Source organism: Pipistrellus hanaki (genome assembly GCF_964339955.1).
Source record: "Pipistrellus hanaki genome assembly, chromosome: 2".
Lineage (NCBI taxonomy): Eukaryota > Metazoa > Chordata > Mammalia > Chiroptera > Vespertilionidae > Pipistrellus > Pipistrellus hanaki.
The window spans coordinates 190,617,665-190,637,453 of NC_140504.1; the positions used below are offsets into that span (position 1 = coordinate 190,617,665).

General features: G+C 59.0%; 1 protein-coding gene across 3 annotated transcripts in view; it reads right to left on the reverse strand.

Moving 5' to 3' along the window:
* PAX7 (paired box 7) overlaps window positions 1-19,789 on the reverse strand; it is a 94,346-nt gene that overhangs the window by 20,280 nt on the left and 54,277 nt on the right. For all 3 annotated transcript variants that reach the window (XM_084875251.1, XM_084875250.1, XM_084875252.1), the window contains exons 6-7: window positions 18,252-18,417; window positions 16,916-17,118 (exon numbers count right to left, since the gene is read on the reverse strand). In XM_084875251.1, the coding sequence (XP_084731377.1) occupies window positions 16,916-17,118; window positions 18,252-18,417 (369 nt within the window). The remainder of the gene's footprint in view (window positions 1-16,915; window positions 17,119-18,251; window positions 18,418-19,789) is intronic.

The window sequence follows — 19,789 nt, forward strand, 5'->3', positions numbered from 1 at the left end:
GCCTACTATGCGCAGGCGGCACCGCCATTCACTCCTTACCGCAGCTGTCCGAAGGATGCCGTGTTAATCTTTCTGGAATTCGGGCGCATTCTATCACCCCCAGTGCCTTTCTGTGGCTGAGTCTGCGGCCAGGTAGCATCACCGTCAGGAGGACCCGGGTGGGGGTGGATGCATGGAGGTCAAGGCCAAGAGGTCAGGGAAGAGACGATGGTGGCAGAGCTGCGTGCAAAGCTTGTTCTGACGCCTTCTGATAAGTTCGGGAATAGGCCAGCCTCAAGTTGTCCTTGATTCCGTAAAACAGAGGTATCGGCTGCTCCATGTTAGAGATCAGAGGCTCTGGGAAGCTAAACAATTTGCCCACGTCTGCAAGTTCTTTAGGGAGCGGTGGGCTAGGATTTGAACTCAGAAGACCTAACTCCAAAGTTCATTCTCTTTCCAGCATCTACTGAACAAGACCCGCTGTGGGGCCAGCTCAGCACCTGCCCCACCCCCGTGGCACCGCCCGCTGCCGGCTGGCTAAGACGTGGCTCCCTCGGGAAGCTTCTTTGTGGGGTGGGTAGAGCTGTCCATGGCAATAACGCCCCCAAAGTTAGAGCTGCCTGAGCTTCTTGTGGGGGGACCAGGAAGCAGGGTGGAGAGGGTTCCAGCTGCCACGCCCGACCTCGTGCCATGGCGTGTGGAAGTTGTGTGCACGCTCACCTCTGACAGTGACCCTCCATCCTCTTCCCCAGCAGCCCTCTGCCAGCCTCAGGCCCCAGCCCCTGCCCCAACCAGCCCAGCCCCTGCCCCTGCCCCTGCCCCTGCCCCGCGTTCTCGGAGGCAGGCAAGGCAGGGAGGCCGTGAGCCAGCCCCGGCGGGCGGAGCAGGGCCCAGCCAGCCCTCTCCCGAACCAAATTCAATTTCGAAGCTTAATGGGTTTGCGAGGAGCCGGGGACGCTGGCCCGGCACCGCTCCTTGCCGGCTGGGTGGTTCCCGCCCGGCACCGCGTGCGCAGCAGCCGGAGCAGGGAGAGCCCTCGGCTCCTCCGTCGAGAGTGGCGGGGGCGCTGAGCGAGTGAAAAATGTCAGAGCAAATTGCTCTTGACAGCGTTAATATCTGCACCTCATAGCAATAATTACATGTAAATAAATAGCAAAATGACACTCAGCTGGAGGCGGCTCGAGGAGGACGGGCGCTGCTAAGGACCAGCTGGGGACCCGTCCCTGCCTTCCCATCTTCCAGTCTCGGCTTCCCCCTCTCCCCCTCGGCCCCATTCTGGCTGCTGCAGCACAGAGCAGGGATCCCAAGATCCTTCGCCTATAAGCCTAACCAGGGGTCACAGACAACAGGGGGGTGGGGGCATAGGTGGGGAGGGGTTTGGGACGGGAATGGGGGGATGAGAACACCTATGTGATACCTTAATCAATAAAGAAATTTAAAAAAATAAAAATGTGAGGGGGAAAGAGGACATGTGGGTGAGAGGGGGGAGAGTTGGGCCAAGCATCCTCTCAGCCTCTTTCTCTCCCTTCTCCCTGACCCTTTGTTCCATCTCTGGGTCCCCGCGGAGAGATGCCTCTGAAACCCACCTCTCTGCCCTGACCTCTTGGCCTTGACCTCCACGCATCCACCCTCATCCAGGTCCTCCTGCACTTCCTGTCCCTGCCTATGATTCCCTTACCCTCTTGGTCACTTGCGCTGTAGACGTCCAGTCATCCTGGCCTCCTCCCTCGTCCCAGCATCTGTGATGCTGCGACAGCAGGTGCCATGCAAACTCACAAGCTAAACGGGGCGCAGCTTCCTGCAGAATCAGCTGGACCCGGTGCTAATGTATTTCTTTATTAGGACCCACGGATATGGCTCCCTGTGGCCAAGGGCATGCATTTTAAAGCTACTCCCTGACAGTCTGTGTGGCCCCCACCCCCAGGGCCTCCACTTTATTGTCAGGGGGACTTCGGAGAGAAGTATGCGAAGCCCAGGGTGGAACCAGAATCGCCTCTTGTGCCTCGTTTGGGGGCCTATTGCTTCGCTGGTTTGCTTTTGTGCTTTTGTCTGCAAAAGGAAGGACCAGGCCTTACCCAGGTCTGGACTCCTAGGACTTAGCAAAAGGCCTCTGTTGGTGTTTGAGGGAGGAAGAAAGGAAAAAAAAGGAAGTAAAAGGCTAGGAGGAAGGACGGAGGGAGGAAGGGTGGCCATGGGGAGGAGGAAGCTGCTGCCCAGGTAGGTAACATTCTCCAAAGAGCCCACGTATACCAGGTGGCGGGGCTGAATGCAGGGCTCCCCACTCCCCTCCCTGAGGACCCGGGGCCGTCCTCCTGGGACCCAGCCTCCTCTCAACCCTGCCTGTGCTGCCTGCAGTTCCCCCGAATCAGGGCTCCCCCAGCCAGGAGGGGCACGGAGGGCCCTGCAGCTACCCCGCGCCCTGCCGCCTCACCTGCACGGGGCGGGCAACGCGGCTCATTCTTTGCAAAACAAATACTTTCTCCGGAGCAGCCCCCGAGTCCGACGCGTCTTGTTTAGCACACCGACTAATCCACTTATCGGGGATAAAGCGCCTGCGAGTCCCCGTTTGATAAAGGCAGCCACAAAATTAGCAGAAACGTGCCCACGGCTCTGACGCAGCAAACAAACAAGAGGCTGGGGAGGTGCTGTCTCCTCTCAGTGCCGGGCCCGAGAGCCGCGGGAGAGATCTGGACAGAGATAGAGCTTTCTAGCTGGCGCTGCAGGCCAGAAGGCCCTGCCTTGGGGTAGACGGGAAGGGGTGGGCAAGGTGTGCAAAGGAACCGGATGGAGGCCCTGCCCCATTCTGTACTGCGTGCACCCCGATGCCAGCCTGGGTCCCCAGCTCCCATTACAACCACCTTCCGGACGCCGGTGCTCCCACAACTCCAAATGCACCCCCTTGTGATCCCAGCTCTTCAACGCTTGCTCCACGCCAAGCTGCACTCTGAGTGTTTCCCGTGTTAACCCACTTACTCCTCACAACAGCCCCCTGAAACGGCTGTCATCCAGAGGAGAAAACCGAGGCACAGGGGGTTCAAGCCACTTGCTCAGGATCTCACAGCTGGCAACCGCAGCTTCCAATTGGAGCGTTAGACAATCTGTTTTATAATCTATTATTTAGCCTAGATAATATTCAACCAGAACCAAAACTCAACCCACATCTTCAACCATGGTCCCCAACCCCAACAGCGGCCCCACAAACCATCTGGCTCTTCTCCCCTGGATCTGTGGCCCCCACCCCCGCCGCTCTGCATGGAGCCTTTAAGTTGTGAAGCCTGGGTGCCCTGTATATAATCGGGAGACTGTCCAGTTCACCTCGCTGAGTCACTGACAGCGGAAGTGGTCCTACGTAAACACTGGTGACTGTCCTCAGGGCTGAGGGGCCTCCTGCAGCCCCGCATCCCTCCCATGGCCTCTCTGCCCTGCCGCAGGGAGCTCCGGGCGCTGTGCTGACCCGGCCTGCCGGCCATGGCAGCGGCATTATTAACGAGCACCGTCACGCAGAGGGAGGCCTAGAGCAGAGACTGGAGCGAAAACTGTTAGCTGGCTCCGGGGAGGGTGGCTTTGAGGAGAGGCTTCTCCTCAGCTCCAGGAGACAGAGGAAGGTCCAGAAGGGGGTGGGGGGCAGGAGGGGATTCTGGAAGGCTCATCGCTGTGCTGCCCACACGCCCACCAAGCCTGGTCTGGAGGAGGGGCTGGGCCCGGGCCCAGGGGGTGGCGACATTAATCACAGGGGAGCACCTGTCACGGTGGCATCTGGAACTAAAAGGAAACACTTGGCAAAAGGGCAGGACTCCTCACCCCGGGCTCCTGGGGCTCTGGGCCCAGCCACCGCCACACCTGGAGGCCAGGGCCGGGAGCGGGGCATCTGGGGTTCAGGCCAGGCAGCCCCATTCCACCTTAGGGCCCAGGGGTGATGGGGTGCCAGCTGGTTGTGAGCACTGAACAGGACGGTAGCTGGAGGAACCCCCAGCCCGCCTCCCCTGCGCCTCTGAGGGAATTCGGCTTCCCTCCGGGGCCTCTGTCTGTCTCCTTCCTCGGCTGTCCTGGGGGGTCGGGCCGCTCGGAGTCCCTGCAGGGAGCTGGTGCAGAGAGCTGGGGGGCAGGGAGGGCATGTGGAGGTCATTCCAGCCAGTGCTCCTCCAACTTCCCTGTGCACGTGAGTCCCCTGGGAACCTGTTCCAGTGCAGCCAGACCTGGGGGAGAGGGGCGTGCTCCGTCCCTGCCTACCCTGGCAGCCCAGCACGGGGCGAGGCCTGAGTTTGGGATCCTGGCATTGTCCCTTGCTGCCGACCTTGAGCTTTGCCTCTCTAAGTCTGCGTGAGGATGTCAGGCCTGGGGGCTCGGTGAGGATCAGCAGCTAAAACACCTGCTTGACCGCCAGGTTCTGAACCAGCCAGGGCCGCCCTCACTGCCGTGGGCAGTAACGGATGCAGCAACGGCGACCCTCCCACTTCCGGGGCCCCAGTTGGGAGAGGAAGAGGGAGAGAGAGCTGACTGGGGTTGGGGTCGGCAAGGAGACCATGACCATGACCTCTGTCCCCAGCCATCACCCTAACACTCTGCCCCCAACCACGAGCAGCCCCCTGGCGGATTAGGGCGGGATGCGAAGGCTCCCTTGTGACCTTGCTGTACGTAATCGGACCGCCTCGCCACCCGGGATGGTGGTTAGAAGGCAAAGGTGGACCTCGGGTGGGCTGTCCAGCCCAGCCAGGCCAAGGCACTCACTCCCCTTGGCGGAAGGGTGCCGGGTGCCAAGATACCCCTCCTCTGTCCCTGCATGGGCAGCCCCTACCACACTCCTCCGCTCTGCCCCCTCCGGAGGCTCCGGCTCCTGGTTTGCTTGCTTGTCCTGTGGACTAACTGGAAAGTCCTGGAAGGCAGGCCGGGGCCACAGCCGGGCATGGGGTGGGTGCTCCGTGTGCAGTGTGTGCCCACGGCTGCTTATTCACCCCCACACTGCCTGCCAGGCCTCGTGGCTGCAACACGGGCCCTGCTTCCGGGGGAGAACAGCAGCCACGAGGTTAAAATCAGACCACACCTGCCACCCCGGGAGGGAGCACGGCCACCCAGACTGGCACGGGAAGGCTTCAGGGAGGAAGTGAGCTCTGAGCTGAGGCCAGAGAGAGGTGGAGGGTGCGGCAGGCGAGGAGAGGGAGCGGGAGAATATTCCGAGAGTGCACTGGAAAGAGGACCCTGAGACAGGGCTGGGATGGGGAGAAAGTCCCCAAGGAAATACACGCTCATCGCTTCTCTCGGGGTCAGCCTCGCTGGGGACAGATGGCGGAGGCAGGGCCGGCGACCACAGGCCCCGGTGGGGGGAGTCCGGCGTTTGGCCCAGCCCAGGCAGAGGGCTCGGCGTTTGGGGGTGGCCGGCTCGCTGCTGCCCCCATCCCAGCCGGGCAGCTGGAATTAAGCAGGCCTGCCGAGCCCGAGTGGGTCCTTATCTCGGGGAGACAGTTGTTGGGAATCACTTTGACTGAGTGGTTTTGTCTCCCCGCATTTTCCACTGTCAGGCGGCCTCGGGCCATGGATCAAAGGCGCGGCGCCGGCGCTCAGCGCACAGGGAGGGGCGGCCACGCTGATCCAGCCGGATCCCCCCTTCCGCCCCCACCCATGCCCGGACCCAGGTCCGCTGGGCCCCCAGAACCTGCCAGCCAGCCCAGCCTGTGGGCTCAGAGTCAGCGAACTGGACAGAGAGAGACTAGGCCTGCAAGGAAAGGAGAAATGGGAGAGAGGAGAGGACGGGAAGGGGGGGAAGGCGAGGGGGCGAGGGGGCTGAAGATGAAGAAGGAAGAGGTGTCTGTGAGAGAAATCTGGAAGTGAGAAGCAGTGGAGGGGAGAGATTAGGGGAAAGAGAATGGGAGGGGCTGGATCTGAGAGGAGAGAAGGAAGGAGGGAGGAACAGAGGGTTTGGAAGGAGGCAGGAGAGGGCAGGGGTGGGGAGGGGCAGGGCCCAGGGGAGGGGGCAGAGGGGATCCTCTCTCAGAGGTGCAGGAGGCTTATGATGGGAGCCAGGAGAGGGTGCCAGGGGGTGCTGCAGACAGGGTGAGGGGCAAGGGGGCTGAAGGGAGAGAAGGGGCTGGGGGCGGCCAGGTGCTGGCGGGAGGGAATGGGAAAGGAGAAGGAGAGAGAGCAGGAGCAGTGCACAGGAAAGGATCCGGGGCTACTTTCCCATCAGCTGGGTGGAGAGAACACCTGAGAGGAAGGGCAGGCCGTGGAGGCGAGACTGGCTGGAGGAGGAGGCAAGTGGGACAACAGGCCTGGCTGGGCCAGGGGTGGGATAGAGGCTATTCTAGGGGTGGACCAGGGGTGGGGTGGAGGCTGTTCTCCCTCCATAGAAAGTGCTGGCAGAGAAGGAAGCAGAGGCACAGAGCGGGGTGACCAGCCGAGACTGCACTCAGGCCCGACCTTTCGAAGGTCCCCAGTGATGCCCTGGGGGACAGTGGCTCGGATAGCTGATGCTCCTAGAAGGCCCAGCTGTCCTAGCTGAACCCCCGGGGCAGCTCAGAACCCCCGTCCCCACGCCCAGAGGTGCTGGAGAAAGGTGCCCAGCTGGGGAGAGGGCCGGGGAGGGAGGAGGCCTGGTGTGAGGGTCGGGAGAGGGGGAGGCCCTTGGCTGAGGTTGGGTGGCCAGATGCCTGGACAGGGGGCAGGAAGGAGCCGGGGGGGGGGTCATTCTGCAACAGGAGGTCTGGGGCCCGGCCCTGCACCCCCTCACTGTGCCCCGGGGAGCCCCCATCTGCAAAGAGCTACCCGCACTGTGCCAGACGCCAATGTGCTTTGCACATAGCAACTCAGACTGGCTCTGAGATAGGAGATACTACTCGCTCTGCTTCACAGAGGGGGAAACGGAGGCAGAGAGGAACCTGTTTGGAATCACACGGGCAGAAAATGACAGTGCTGGGGACTGGGACCGGGGCCAGGCCCAGGGGTTCCAGAGCCTGCATCCCGACACCCCTGCTCTCCTGGGTTTTAGGCACTGGAATAGCTGAGATCCGAGGGTCGCGGCTGGCCCTCAGAGATGTCCCCGTCGGGTGGAACACAGACCGTGTCTGTGACACGCACTGAGGAGCAAGCAGCGTGGCTTCTGGGGCCGGGACGGTGGGTTCAAGTCCAGGCTCTGCCACGTGTGAGCAACTCAGGCAAATTATTTAAACTGCATGGTGCCTCTGAACCCCCCTCTGAGAGAGAGAAGTAACCGAGGCCCGCCCCTTGCAAAGGCGGTGCTAGGGAGGTTACACAGCGCAGCATCTGGCCTGTGAAAAGTGCTCACAAAACAGAACCCTTATTATTACGATTTGTCTAGAAATGCAGGTGCTTTGGGTATACTGATACGGTGGGGTAAACGAACAGCGCAAGCACTGCCAGCCCACCCTGAGGGCTGAGGGAGGGCTTCTGGGAAGGGCCAAGTCTAAAAGGGCCAGGAGCAGTGGGACCGGGGTGCTGACGGGGTGCGGGAGAGGAGTCCCCTGCAGAGCAAGCAGCAGGTGCACATTCTTGGAGGCAGGGCGGAGCATGGCCCTAGGGGACCCTCAAATCACCCTGTCTCTCCTACCTGGGTCTTGCCGGGCCTCCCAGGTCCAGGGGCCGGGCGTCCCGGCTGCCTCCCTCCCGCCGGGGACCCCAGGGACGGGCCTGAGCGGCTCCGTGTCCGCCCACCATATTAATTGCTAATCTCCCTCATTTTCTTCCCCTCTATCTGCGGGGACCGCCTCGCTCAGAGCCCCCGTGTTAATCAGGAAGAAGGGCAAATCCGCTATTTGCATTCTTTCCCACCGAACCAGGAGGCTCTGCGCAGCTAAATGCAAAGCTCCACAGAGCGGGGCTGAGGTCCCAGGAGGGTGGGGGGCGGGGACAGGAGGACTCGTGTGCTCATACAAAGAGCCCATAGGAATCACAGACTCTGAACGAGGTACCTCACTAGCAGTTCATCCGTCTCTTTAACTGCACAGAAGGGGAAACTGAGGCCTAAAGAGGGAGGTCACCCAGTGGGTCAGAAGCAGAGCCAGGAGGGAACTCGGATCTTTCAACGTTCCTACTCGTGATCGTGCCTGGCCTAGCAGAGCCGGACTTCCAGTCCCAGGAGAAAAATGGCCATGCAGAGACACCTTGCGGGTCACCCCTAATTCAGTTTCTCATCGGGGCAGGGGGAAGCAGAGAGGGAAGAACTGTCACGTATTAAGCTCTTCTGATATGCCAAGCATGGTACCAAGTGTGAACAGTCCTGTTTACGTCTCATTCCCCTGCAAGGTGCGTGGTATCAGTCCATTTCACAGATGAAAAAACTGAGAGCGCCTGAGGGAGGGTGACCTAGGCTCAGAGAGCTCATGTGATTTGTTTGTGGTCACACAGCAAGTAAGGAAGGACCCGGGATCCAAACTCTGGTCTGTATGATTGTTCCGTGATGTACCTGAATTAGACATTGTCTAAGCATCTGCCATATTACCTGCTGCTGTCTAGTCTGCACCAACATCCTATCCCTTCCTCTTTTCCCTGAGCCAATGCTACCTCCCCTTTGCGACTCCTCCTCCAGGAAGTCTTCAGGGGCCAGGCCCTCCCTCCTTCAAACTCCCCTGCTCTTCCTATCCCGTCTGACCACAAACCCCACCGAAGTGTCAACATCTGAGTCTCCCATTGGTGAGAGCAGATGGCCGTGTGATGCCTTACGTGGGCCTCCGCCGCTGTTAGTAACAGAAACCAGGTTAATGAACTGGAAGGAAATCATATGGGATGACATCCAAGTGCCAACCGTCTGACCAGCTGCCTCGAAGAGCTCTTGGGAACAGACCACGGCTACATGTCACCAGGCCTGCTGCACGCCCGGGGGTTGCCAACAGGGGCTGGAGACCTACTACGTGCCAGACACTGAGTTCTGTGCGTTAGCAACGAAACCATCATGCACCTGCTGTCACTGCGTCCCTGGCCTCAAGGGGTGCATGGAGGCACTGGTCTCCCTCCCCAAGATGGGAGACCGTCTTCTCTTGTTTAGGCCAGGAAGGGGCGGCGAAGCTCCCGTCACACCTTCCCAAGGGTGCAGTCTAGATTGCTGCAGATGTGTCGGGGGGGAGGGGGCGCGGGGGGGGGGGAAGGTAGCGGGGGAGGAGAGGAGCAAAAAAGAGACCCAGACCCCGGAGGCAGTCTCCACCTGTCTCTTGTCCAGACTCAAGGAGATGGGTTCGAAACCCCATCTTCCCAGAATCCCATCTGGAGGAGAAACCCCATCTTCCCAGAATCTCCTCTAAGGAGGAGAAAAGGCCAGGCCCCCCCCCCCCCCCCCACTTATTCCTTAATGAATCACCTGGAAACCAGCCCCCCAGTTCCTAGCAGGACCTGGGCCTGGGCATGACGCACCGCTCACCAGCAGGCCGGAAAGTTCCAGATCCCAGCTCGCCTCTGTCCCTACCCCCGGGCTCCCCTGCCCTCAGGAAGGAGGGTGGAGCAGCAGAGACATAAACAGGGTCTGCTTTATGGGCGAGGAGGCTCTGCCAGGCCTCTCCCCGCGGGCCGGAGGCTGCAGCGGCCTCTGACTGACGGGAGCAGGTGGTTTTGTTTGGCGAGGAGCCGCCAGGGGGAAATAACTCAGCTTTTCCCACTGAGGGAGGTGAACCGTGGACAAAGGCAGCACTGGGTGTGAGAGCAGGATCTTGGCAGGATGTGTGCCCCCAGGGGCTGGAGGGGCTGCAGGATGCCAAGGGCCCCAGGGCCAGTTCTCAAAGTTCTAGAACAGGCCTGCCGGGGGTCAAGGGGAAGGGGCACCGGGTGTGGGGGCGCCTGAGGAGCTGGGGGGACAGGCCCCAGGCCCTCAGTCGGTGCTCTGATCAGGGCTGCAATGAGGGGCTGGCTGACAAGGCTACAACGAGGGGCTGGCTGACAGGGCTGGGGTGGGGGCCTCCCTGGGAGCTGGCTGTCACTGAGTGGGGTGAAAGCCAGCTGGGGAGGGCGGACACTGTAAAATGCCACTTGGCTTCGGGGCCAAGAATATCTGGCCACAGACTCTTGGCCCTTTCCACAAGCTGACCTCTGACCCCACACCATCACGGTTGGTCATGGTGAGAAATGGTGAGAAATGGGTGGGTGTGGGTAGATGGGGTGACTCAGTTCGCTTTTCCCTCATCCTGGGAAAATCCCTCAGAGCCAGCGTCCTTCCGATGTGAGCGTGCCAGTCCTTCCATCCCAGCTCAGCCTGGACCAGAGCCCTGGACCAGGGTGTGGGTGGGGGCATATAATGGGGGAGAGGGGGCAGTCGTTCCCCTGCTTTCTGCAGAGTGGGGTGCTACCCTCTCTCCCAGGATTGGGGTCAGCAGAACACCCCACACTGTTCTGGATTGGAAACCAACTCAAGTTATTTTCCAACCAATTGAAGGGAGTGAAGCAGAGAGGGAAGGAGAGGGGGAAAGAGACAGGAAGAGATAGGCTGGGCGTAAGACAGGGTTGGAAGCCAGGGCATAAATTGGGGGTGATGAATGCACATTTATTGAGCACCTACTATGTGCCAGGCACTTTACTAAAACTTTCCTTTAGTCCTTGTAGTACTCGGGAGAGGTAGGGACTATCACTCTCATTTTCAGATGAGGAAAAGGAGGCCCAGAGAGGTTAAGCAAGCTGCCCAGGGGCCACACAGCAATTCAGGAAGCAGCAGAACCAGCCCTTCAGGGCTGCTCATTGGCAAGGCCATGCAGCTTCTCTTTCCCCAGGAGCCTGGGAAGAGGCTTCTGGGGAAGGGAAAGCCTAGAGGAGACCCTGAGAGCCGCAGGGAGGGGAGGAGAAGGAAGGAGGAGAAAGAAGGAAGGGCTGGCGGCCCAGAGGAGTGAGGGCCGGGTTAAAGCCCCGTGTTCCTACAACCCGCTAAGCCGGAGAAATGAGTCCTGATCCCTCCAAAAGCCAGCCTTGGAGAATGCACCGGAGATGGGTCTCCTTTCAGGAGAGCAGGAAATCCTCCGTGCCTCCTCCCGACACCCCGTAATGCCAGGATGTCCCCAATCTGCTTTGAGGAACGGAGAGATTAAGAATAATAAAAAAATTGCAATAAAATGTGTGTGAAGGAGGGGGTAATTGTGGACAAACGCAGCATTCAAATTCATTTTTCAGCTCTTTTACACACCATTTCAATCTTATTTTCTGCTTGTTAATGAGATCTTGTTGCCTGGGCTAGGCAAAACCTTCCACTATCAGGACGTAATTGCACATAATTTTCTCCCCTACCAGTGATTTGCATCAGTTTTTTTAAGAAAATTCTGGGCTATTTAACACCCGACAATTCCCCTCCCCGTCTTTTCCTGCCTTCGAATCTCCCACTCCCTCCTCCTTCCTCGTCCCTGGTCCAGCAAGACTCATTTTAAATGCTTGTTATACACGCAGTGTCACCAATAAAAGGGGGGAACGCAAAGAGGAAGTGACAAGAGGAAGAGGCAGAGGCGTTTCCTGTGCCCACCGTGTGAGGGGCACGGCTCAGCTCTCCAGAGGAGCAGACTTGATCTTAGCCCGCCTGAGGGTCAAGGGTCACACAGATCTGCCTTAAGAGTCCCATCGCCCGCCGGCACGCACCTGCTCTGGTCTTTGGCAAGTTACTTAACCTCTCTGAGCCTGTTTCCCCAAGTGTAGGGTCTCTGTGGGGCTTGAACGACTTCCTAGAGGCGAAGTGCTTCATGGGATTGCCCCCCTGGAGGCCGGGCATGGTGGGGATCTGCTGTTGGGAGGCAGTCAGGAGACCCCATTCACCAAGAAGTAGAAATAGAGCCTGAGCCTTATTGCTACGGGTCTCAGGAGGAAGGAGGGTCTCTGAACCTGGCTCTGTCCCTGTGGCAGCAAACCCAACCTCCCTCCCCGGCAGACCCAACAGAACCGTGTAGTGGGCTCTGCAGCTGGACCAGGCGCCTCCTAGCTCCACCCCTTTCCAGAACCTGCTGCAGGGCCTGGCACATGGCAGGGGCTTCATGAATATTTGTTAGATGGATGGATGGATGGATGGATGGATGGATGGATGAGTGGGTGGATGGGTGGGTGGATAGATGGATAGATGGATGGATGGATGGATGGATGGATGGATGGAGGTGACTCTGGACTCGCCAGTTTCCTCATCTGTAAAATGCAGGTCACAATAACTATCAGGATTCAATGAGCGAGCGCAGGTACAGCCTTTGGCCTGGTCCATGGCTGCCCATTGTCAGCATTCGCTGCACAGTGGCTGCCACTGGGATTACTACGGGCTCCGGCAGGAAAGACAAAAGGCTCCGTTTCCTGTGACTGTGGCCTGGTGATTAACTGCACACTCCGAGGGTATTTTCCCTGAGTTCATGTGGGGGAAATGAATATGTAAATCCCCTTTGCCGGTGCCTTCATGTTAAGCTCCAGAGAGGAGCAGAGGGGACCACGAATGTGGGACAAGATGAAGGAGCGAAGCGGGTGGTGATGGCAAGACAGAGACGCCCCCTTCCCCCAGGCGGTGGCTGAGCCCTTGGCTGGGGTCAGGGGCCGAGGGGCAGTCCCAGCTCGGCCACTAACTGACAGCGTGATTGTATGATTTGGGGCAATTTTCTCCCCACTCTGGGCCTTGGTTTCCACTTCCCACTCCGGTGGACTTTGCATCTAAAACAGCGGGGACGGGTGAGGGAACTCCAGCTGCCTCCCTCGGACGGACACACACACACACACACACACACACACACACACACATCCTGAGAAAGCCCCGGCCCTGGGCACCGGCCCCTGGTCTCCAGCCCAGGTGACCTTCGACATGGCCAAACATTGTGCCTGATTCTTTGCTCAGGAGCTTTGCTCGGTAAGTGCTGCAGTTATGAATGAACGCCTGCCGCCTGCCTCCCCCATGGCACTGGGCGCTCTCCACCGTCAGACTAGGGCAGTGGTCGGCAAATAGCTGCTCATAAGCCACATGTGGCTCTTTGGCCCCTTGAGTGTGGCTCATTCACAAAATATCATATGTGGGCGTGTACCTACAGTGCGGTTGAAACTTCGTGGCCCATATTCAGAAGTCAGTTTTCGGCTCTCAAAAGAAATCTCAATCGTTGCACTGTTGATATTTGGCTCTGTTGACTAATATTTGCCAACCACTGGACTAGAGCATCTGGGGACAAGGAGTTGTTCTCTTCCACCCCTCCCCTCCTCTTAGACCGGGAGCTCCCCCGGCAGGGGCTGGGGAACCCCTAAGGACAGGCCCAGGTGTCCCCTTTCTCTCTCTGCCCACTACCCCTAATTGTGTGCCCTGCTTGCCAGCCCTAGCTCTGAGCCAGTATGCAGCGATGAGTCTGCAGGTATTAGATTCTTCCAAGTCATCATGGTTACAAAAGCTTTCTTTTGGCCTAAGCTGCCTTGGGTTGTTTTCCAAGTAGCCAGCCCTGAAGGGGACAGAGTGGGCTGGGGTCTCTGAGTCCCAGCCTCCAGCCAGCCAGCAGAGAGAGGCTGGTTTCCTCTCCAGAAGGGCCTAGTGCACAAAGCTGGGGACGAACAGGTGCGGAGTGCTGAGGGCCTGATCCTCTATGGCTGCCTTTGGGGTGGCTGAGGGCTGGGCTAGGAGGGGACCAAGCCTCGCGGTTATCCAAACCTCTAGGAAGGCCTTACTTGTCTGAGTCAGCCCTGCCCGTCATCCCCTAATCTGTGGTCCTGGCCTCAGTTTTCTCATCCGTGACATGGGCTGAATGAGCTTTCCTCTCCCCCGAGCTGAAGGGCCCAGCTCCTCGAGATGGTTTCCTCTGGCTGCCAACCAGTCTCCTAAAGAGACCACGAGTGTGGGCACTTCTGAGGCAGGAGTGGGAGCGGCTAGGAGCTCAGGTCCTAGAGGCGAGGGTTGGGTCCTGGGTCTGTCCCTGAAGTAGATTAGGAGACAGGAAACGCGCTGAGCGGGGTCTGGGTCACAGGGGCTCAGAAAGTCTAGCTGTCCTTGTCCATTTCGGCAAGACACGTAGTGCGTGACTTCTGTTTCAGGATGCTCACTGTCTGCCTGCCCTGTGACACTGCCAGCTCCACAGGGATGGGGGCAGGGGCAGGGGCAGGACCTGCCTCCCTCCTCTCCCTGGCCGATGCCAAGAACAGAGCCTGGCACCTCGCAAACACTCTTAAGTCCGGAGCCAGGCAGAGCTGAGATGAATAAGTGGCTTTTGGGGAGTTCTGCTGGGCAGTCAGGCTCTCTGTGGAGTCCCCGAGGCGCCCAGCACCTGCTTCCAGAGCTGGTTCTGAGACAAAGATGGGGTGCACTCCAGGAGGGGCCATCGTCCCCAGCAGTGAGCTAGCCAGTGTGACGAGCAGGTCCTCAGCAGAGCCCCAACTTCATCCCCCAGTGCAACTCCCTTGGGCCAAGGCCACCTGGGCAGTGGCAGCAGGGACCTGCCATCCTGGGTGAGGGGACCTGTGCCAGCCAACAGCCCAGAGGGGCCCATCACCTCCTTCTCTCCCAGGTTCCCTGGCTCTTCCTGCTGGGGAGACCGGACCTAGGAGGCAGAGAACCCCTGCTCCCCCCTAAACCACAGAGATGTGTGATGATGTCAGCGGGCTGCTCAGATGGAGGAGGGGCGTGCCGGCCACGGAGCGCAGAAATGCCGGAACGTTTGTACAAGACCCAGCACCCCCTCACCGCCCCCTTCCTTCAGGAAGTGTTCGCAGCTTAACCCCGGAGGGTCAGCACACAGAAGCACACACAGCCTGCCCCCGGCCCGCCCTGCATGCACCCCCTCTCCCTCTGGCAGCTGTTCACCTCCCGGTCCCCTCTGCCCCTGTCAGACCCTCCATCCGTCTTCACACCTTTGGTGGGAACCTCTGGGCGAGTGTCCGAAGTTTGCCCAATCCATCACGCCTCCAGCCTCTCCGGGGAGCGAGCTGCTGAGGGTTGGGCTGGATCTGGCTGTTCACGTGGGTGGGTCCGTTCCTCCTCTTCCCTCCCTCCCTGGGGCTCCTTTCTGAGCCCAAACAGTGCAGGCAGCATCCTCACCGCTGAACCCCCTGCTGAGCCACGCTGCCAGGGGCCCTGGTCTCTCTGTCTCTCCTCTGCCCTGTGGCAGAAGTGCTGCTCGGGGGGTAAACCTCAGCCCACACTGAGACCAGGGGCTGGGAATAGCAGTGGTCAGAGTGCTCAGCCTGGTCCTGCCATGAACTCAGCCCTGGTCCTGCCAGTGTGTCCTGGGCCCTCCATCTGGCCACGTCCTCTAAATGGCCCTCCTCCGATCCCCAAGCGATGCTCCGCCTACTTGTCTTATTGGAGGCCAGACCAGGACCACCTTCTCGGTGGATGCCTCGTGTCTCTGCAGCACCCTCCCCACCAGCTCGGGGATCCTGCTGTGTCTGTCTCCTGACTCTGGAAGGAGAGCTGGGCCAGTCAGGCCTGGGCCCTAATGAGACCCAGGAGGTCATGGCCTGGAATCCCAAAGCAGCTCCGCTGGGTTCCACTGGGCTGCATCAGCCCCCGCCATGTGGGTCCCCAGCGACTTGGGGCTCTGCGTTCACTGCATGTTTGCCCGGCACTCACCTCTGCCTGGACCTGGGCCAAGGGCTTTACCCAGACCGTCTCACTTAGTCCTCAGGGACCTAGGAGGTAGGTGCTGAATCGCCCCCATTTTGTGGATGAGAAAATCAAGGCATGGAGAGGAGAAGGGAACTTACCCACAAGTAAATGATGGAACTAAAATGCCATTAGCCCTGAACAGCCCACATCAATCGAGGCAAACAGGAATGAATCAAAAACATGCAGAGAATTAACATTCTTGGGAGTGTTTTAGATCAGTGGGAAGGGCTGTGTGCTAATAAAACTTTATTTACAAAAACGGGTAGCTGGATAGATGTGGCCAGGGGGCTGGGGTTATAGCTGACCTCCCCTTTGGCCCCCTTTTATTTCAGGCAACATTTTCTATACTGATTACATTATCTTGGCAATGACAGGGGGTAGGGGGGAAGGAAAGGAGAACTAAAGCTTCCTTGACCCTATTTTATGCCGAGCCCTGCGCTAGTTGCTCTGACCTATTAGCACGCAAGTGTGAAGAACATCTTTCTTGGGTTAGTGACACTCTTCTGTGTAACAGGGATGAGCTGAGGCTCAAGGATGCTACCTTGCCTGACATCTGGGCAGCGGAGCTGGGTTCAAACCCCTCCAAGTCTTCCCCTTCCTATCGCACTACAGCAGTTCTGTCTGTATCCGACCAGAGGGAGGTGACCCAGAAGCAGGGAGGGTAAAACCCTTCTCCGGTGCACATCCACCTGAGCGCCTGCTATGGCTACAAGAACGAACTCACCGGTTCCTCACACTCACTAGAACGTCCAGCATCACCGAGTCCTGTGCCCCAAACCCACCTCGAACCACCGTCAGCCTCCGCATTGAAAGCCCGACTTCTAATAGCACCCCCAGGCAATGAGTGACTTAACCAGCAACCAATCACACGTGAGTGAACAGAGTCCCAAGACCCAATGGGAGCAGGGTGCCAGGCAGCACCCCAGCCACACTCTCTCCACCAACAGGACATGGTCCCGCCTTTCATTTGAAGGCCACTCCTGTGGAAGGCAGGAGATGGAGCACAGGATGGAATCCAGGGAGGACTCCTGGTTCCAGAACAAGCCCCAAACACAGTCAAGTCCCACAGGAGCTGTGCAAGGTTCCCTCCAAGGCACTGGCTGAAAAAGCCCGACTTTAATGGACTGAATGGCCACGAGGTGGGTGGTGGGCCAGGCTCCCAAGCTCTGGGTGGTCTGGGGCCAGGACCACGTCTGTAAAACAATATTTGTTTGTTTGGTGGGGAGGGAGAAACAAGAAGCATGGACACTTGTTATGCAAACTCTTTCTCTGCGTTCACCCGCTGGGTCACCCAGGCCTGCAGCTTGAAAAGACAAACCCAAGGTGACAGCACAAAGAGCCAGCCTGTGTCACCCAGAGCCCTTGAAGGCAGGGCTGGTGGGCATCTGGCCCTGGGGCCTTGGGCAGAGGGGTGAGGCCGCCTACCTGAGGAGACAGGCCGTTGCTGACGGGGTTCATGTGGTTGGAGGGCGCCGCCGCGTTCATGAAGCTGTCGGAGTAGCTGGAGAAGCTGTGGCGGGCTCCGTAGGCAGAGCTGGTATCTGCGGCCGCGGCGGCCACCGCCAGCCCCCCCTGGTGCATGGTGGACGGTGGCAGGGGCTGGGGCCGGTGCACGGTGCTGCCCCCATCTGTGGAGAGACCCAGGAGAGGGCTGAACGAGTGGCTGCACCTTGAAGGGAGGGGGGGGGGCTCAGGGAGGGAAAGAGCCTTCTGTTTGGAAAGCAAGCTGTGAGCCTCCTCCTCCCAGTGCCCACCCAGTGGAGGGAAGGCACCATCTTCTCTTGAAAGGGGACAAGCTGGCTTCTGGGCAGGGCACTAGGGACTGGCCAAGTCTGGACAGACAGCCAACCAACTTGCCAGGCCACCTCTAGGCGACTGCACCGGCCCTGCTGCCCAGCGCCTGGCACCCATTGGGTGCTCGCTCAGTAACTCGTCTAGACTGAGTCAGGCCTCCGTCAATCTCTCCAGGCTTCTCCTGATAGCATTTCTTCAGTAGCAACCACCTGCCAGATGCTTTACAAATACCAAGGGTATGAAGCAAGGCTATGGTTCCCATGTTATAGATGAAGAAACCGAAGTTCGGGGGTGGGGCTGGGGCACTTGTGCGAGGAGACAGGCTTGTGAGCGGTGTGGTCAAGGTTTGCACTGCTGCATCTGCTTCTAGCTGCTCGGCTGCAATTCCGTTCCGTCAGGGCCCCTCCGTGCAGCCTCCCAGTGGAAGGGACCATCCTCCTTGGCAAAGGTTTGGTTTCTCATCAAGAACCCGAGACGTCCCCCCGCTCCTCAGCCTCCAGAGCTCCAGCCTGCCAGCCCTTTAAGAGGAGGCCAGCAGGGCTTCATGAAGCAGATGTCAGGTAGTGGAATCCCTACTGTGTGCTGGGGGGCGGGGTGGAGAGGGAGGGCTGAAGCGGAGACAAGATCCAAGGAGGGAGGGGAGGAACCTTTCTCCTCCTGCAAAGCTCACCTTCTCTTCCGCATCCTAATAGGACCCAGGAGAGTCCTGTGACTGAACAGTTTGAGAAGCTCTGCTCCCAATGTGGACCTGGAGGTGACCTTACTAATCCTCACCTGGATGCTCTGTGGCAGAGCGAAGAAGTTCAAGGGCAGGACCTCGACCTCACCTTTTTGTCTTAATAGCCTGTCCTCGTGGAAGCTGACAAATGGTCATAAATACTTCCTTCTGTTAAGGAAGGAGCCAGGGGGTGGAGGAGAGAGGGACAGAGGGCATGGCTAAGATGCCAGGGTGGGCTCGGGCACTCACCTTGGGAAATGGTGGTGGTGGGGTAGGTGGAATCCGGCAGCTGGTAGGGGGGCAGCGTGGGCATGCCAGTGGGCGGAAAGCCCCCGGGCAGAAGGTGGTTGAATGCTGCCAGCTGATTGGCTCCTGCCTGCTTACGCCAACGCGCACGGCGGTTGCTGAACCAGACCTGTGTGTGGGGGGAGTCGAGAGTGGAGAAGGGAGTCCTCAGCCTGGCTCCTGGCGGAGAACAGACGCAGCTGGAACAAGCCTCCCTCCCACTCTGGCCATTTCTCACCCCGCCCCCCCCACCACCCTCCCTCCAGGCAGCATTCTCCCCAGGAGGCCACCCCCGCCTTCCTGTGGGGGCAGTCTGCAGACAGCTGTCATGGGCACGGTCCCGTTCTGTCCTCACGACCTCCCAGCAGGGCTTATGATCATTGCCCCCATTTTACAGATGAGCAAACTGAGACCCAGAGACAGTGAGTGGCTTGCCCACGTGACAGGCTAGGTGGCTCTGGGTACAGTGCTCTTCCCATGGCAGCTGCTCCTGCCCAGAGGGATGGCAGTAGCAGATGGTCCTTGTTCCCACACACCCAGCTCCCACCTCCTCCAGGAAGTCCTCAATGGGGAAGCCAGGCACCCAGAACCCGCCAGAATCCAGGACGAGACCAGCCTGCCAGACCCAGATGTGAGAACCAGTTCTCTGCCCAGCACAGGCCCCCTGACTGGGGAAACCACCTCCACAGTCACGGGGGTTGGGGACACAGGCGTCAGTGGAAAACCAACCTCACACCTTTGCGACTCCCTTTCCTCCACGCCCTGTGCTGGCAGACCACCCCTGCTGGTGTGCCAGCTGGAAGGAGGGGTCTTATGTGTGCCTGGTATTGCTTGTCTTTTCTCCCAGGGGAGAATGGGGGTCAGCTCCCAGGGGAGAAACGGGGTTCAGCTGTCTAAGCTGGTGACCAGAGCAGCCGGCTCTCACCAGTACAGGAGTCACCGAGAAAGGAGTCGGGGCCGCTAAGTGAAAACTGGACTCAAAGAAAACCAAAGTCCCGACTTCTCCCCACTCCTCGGGGCGTCCTGTCTCCCGAGGTGACTATTTCATCTGGCCCCTTTCTCGACGCTGCACAGACGAAAAGAACGTGATGGGCAGACGAAAAGAACGTTCGAGTCATAGCACAGTGGCCTATAAAGTGTGTCTTCAGGAAGTTCCTGGTCTGAGCTAAGTCTCAGATTTCTCACCTGCCAACTGGGGAGACTAACCCTCCCTCCCTCCTGGGATTGTGGTGACGATGGCGAAGATAATGAATGCCAAGTGCCGAGCACTGTGCCTGACATGGAAGTGCATTAGACTTGGGATGGAGTGTTGTGAAAAGATTTGGTTTCGGCTGCTAATTAGCGAGTCCCTCTCCAGTGGTTCTCAACCTTCGCAATGCCACGGCCCTTTAATACAGCTCCTCATGTTGTGGTGACCCCCCAACAATACAATTATTTTTGTTGCTACTTCATAACTGTAATTTTGCTACTGTTATGAATCGTAATGTACATATCTGTGTTTT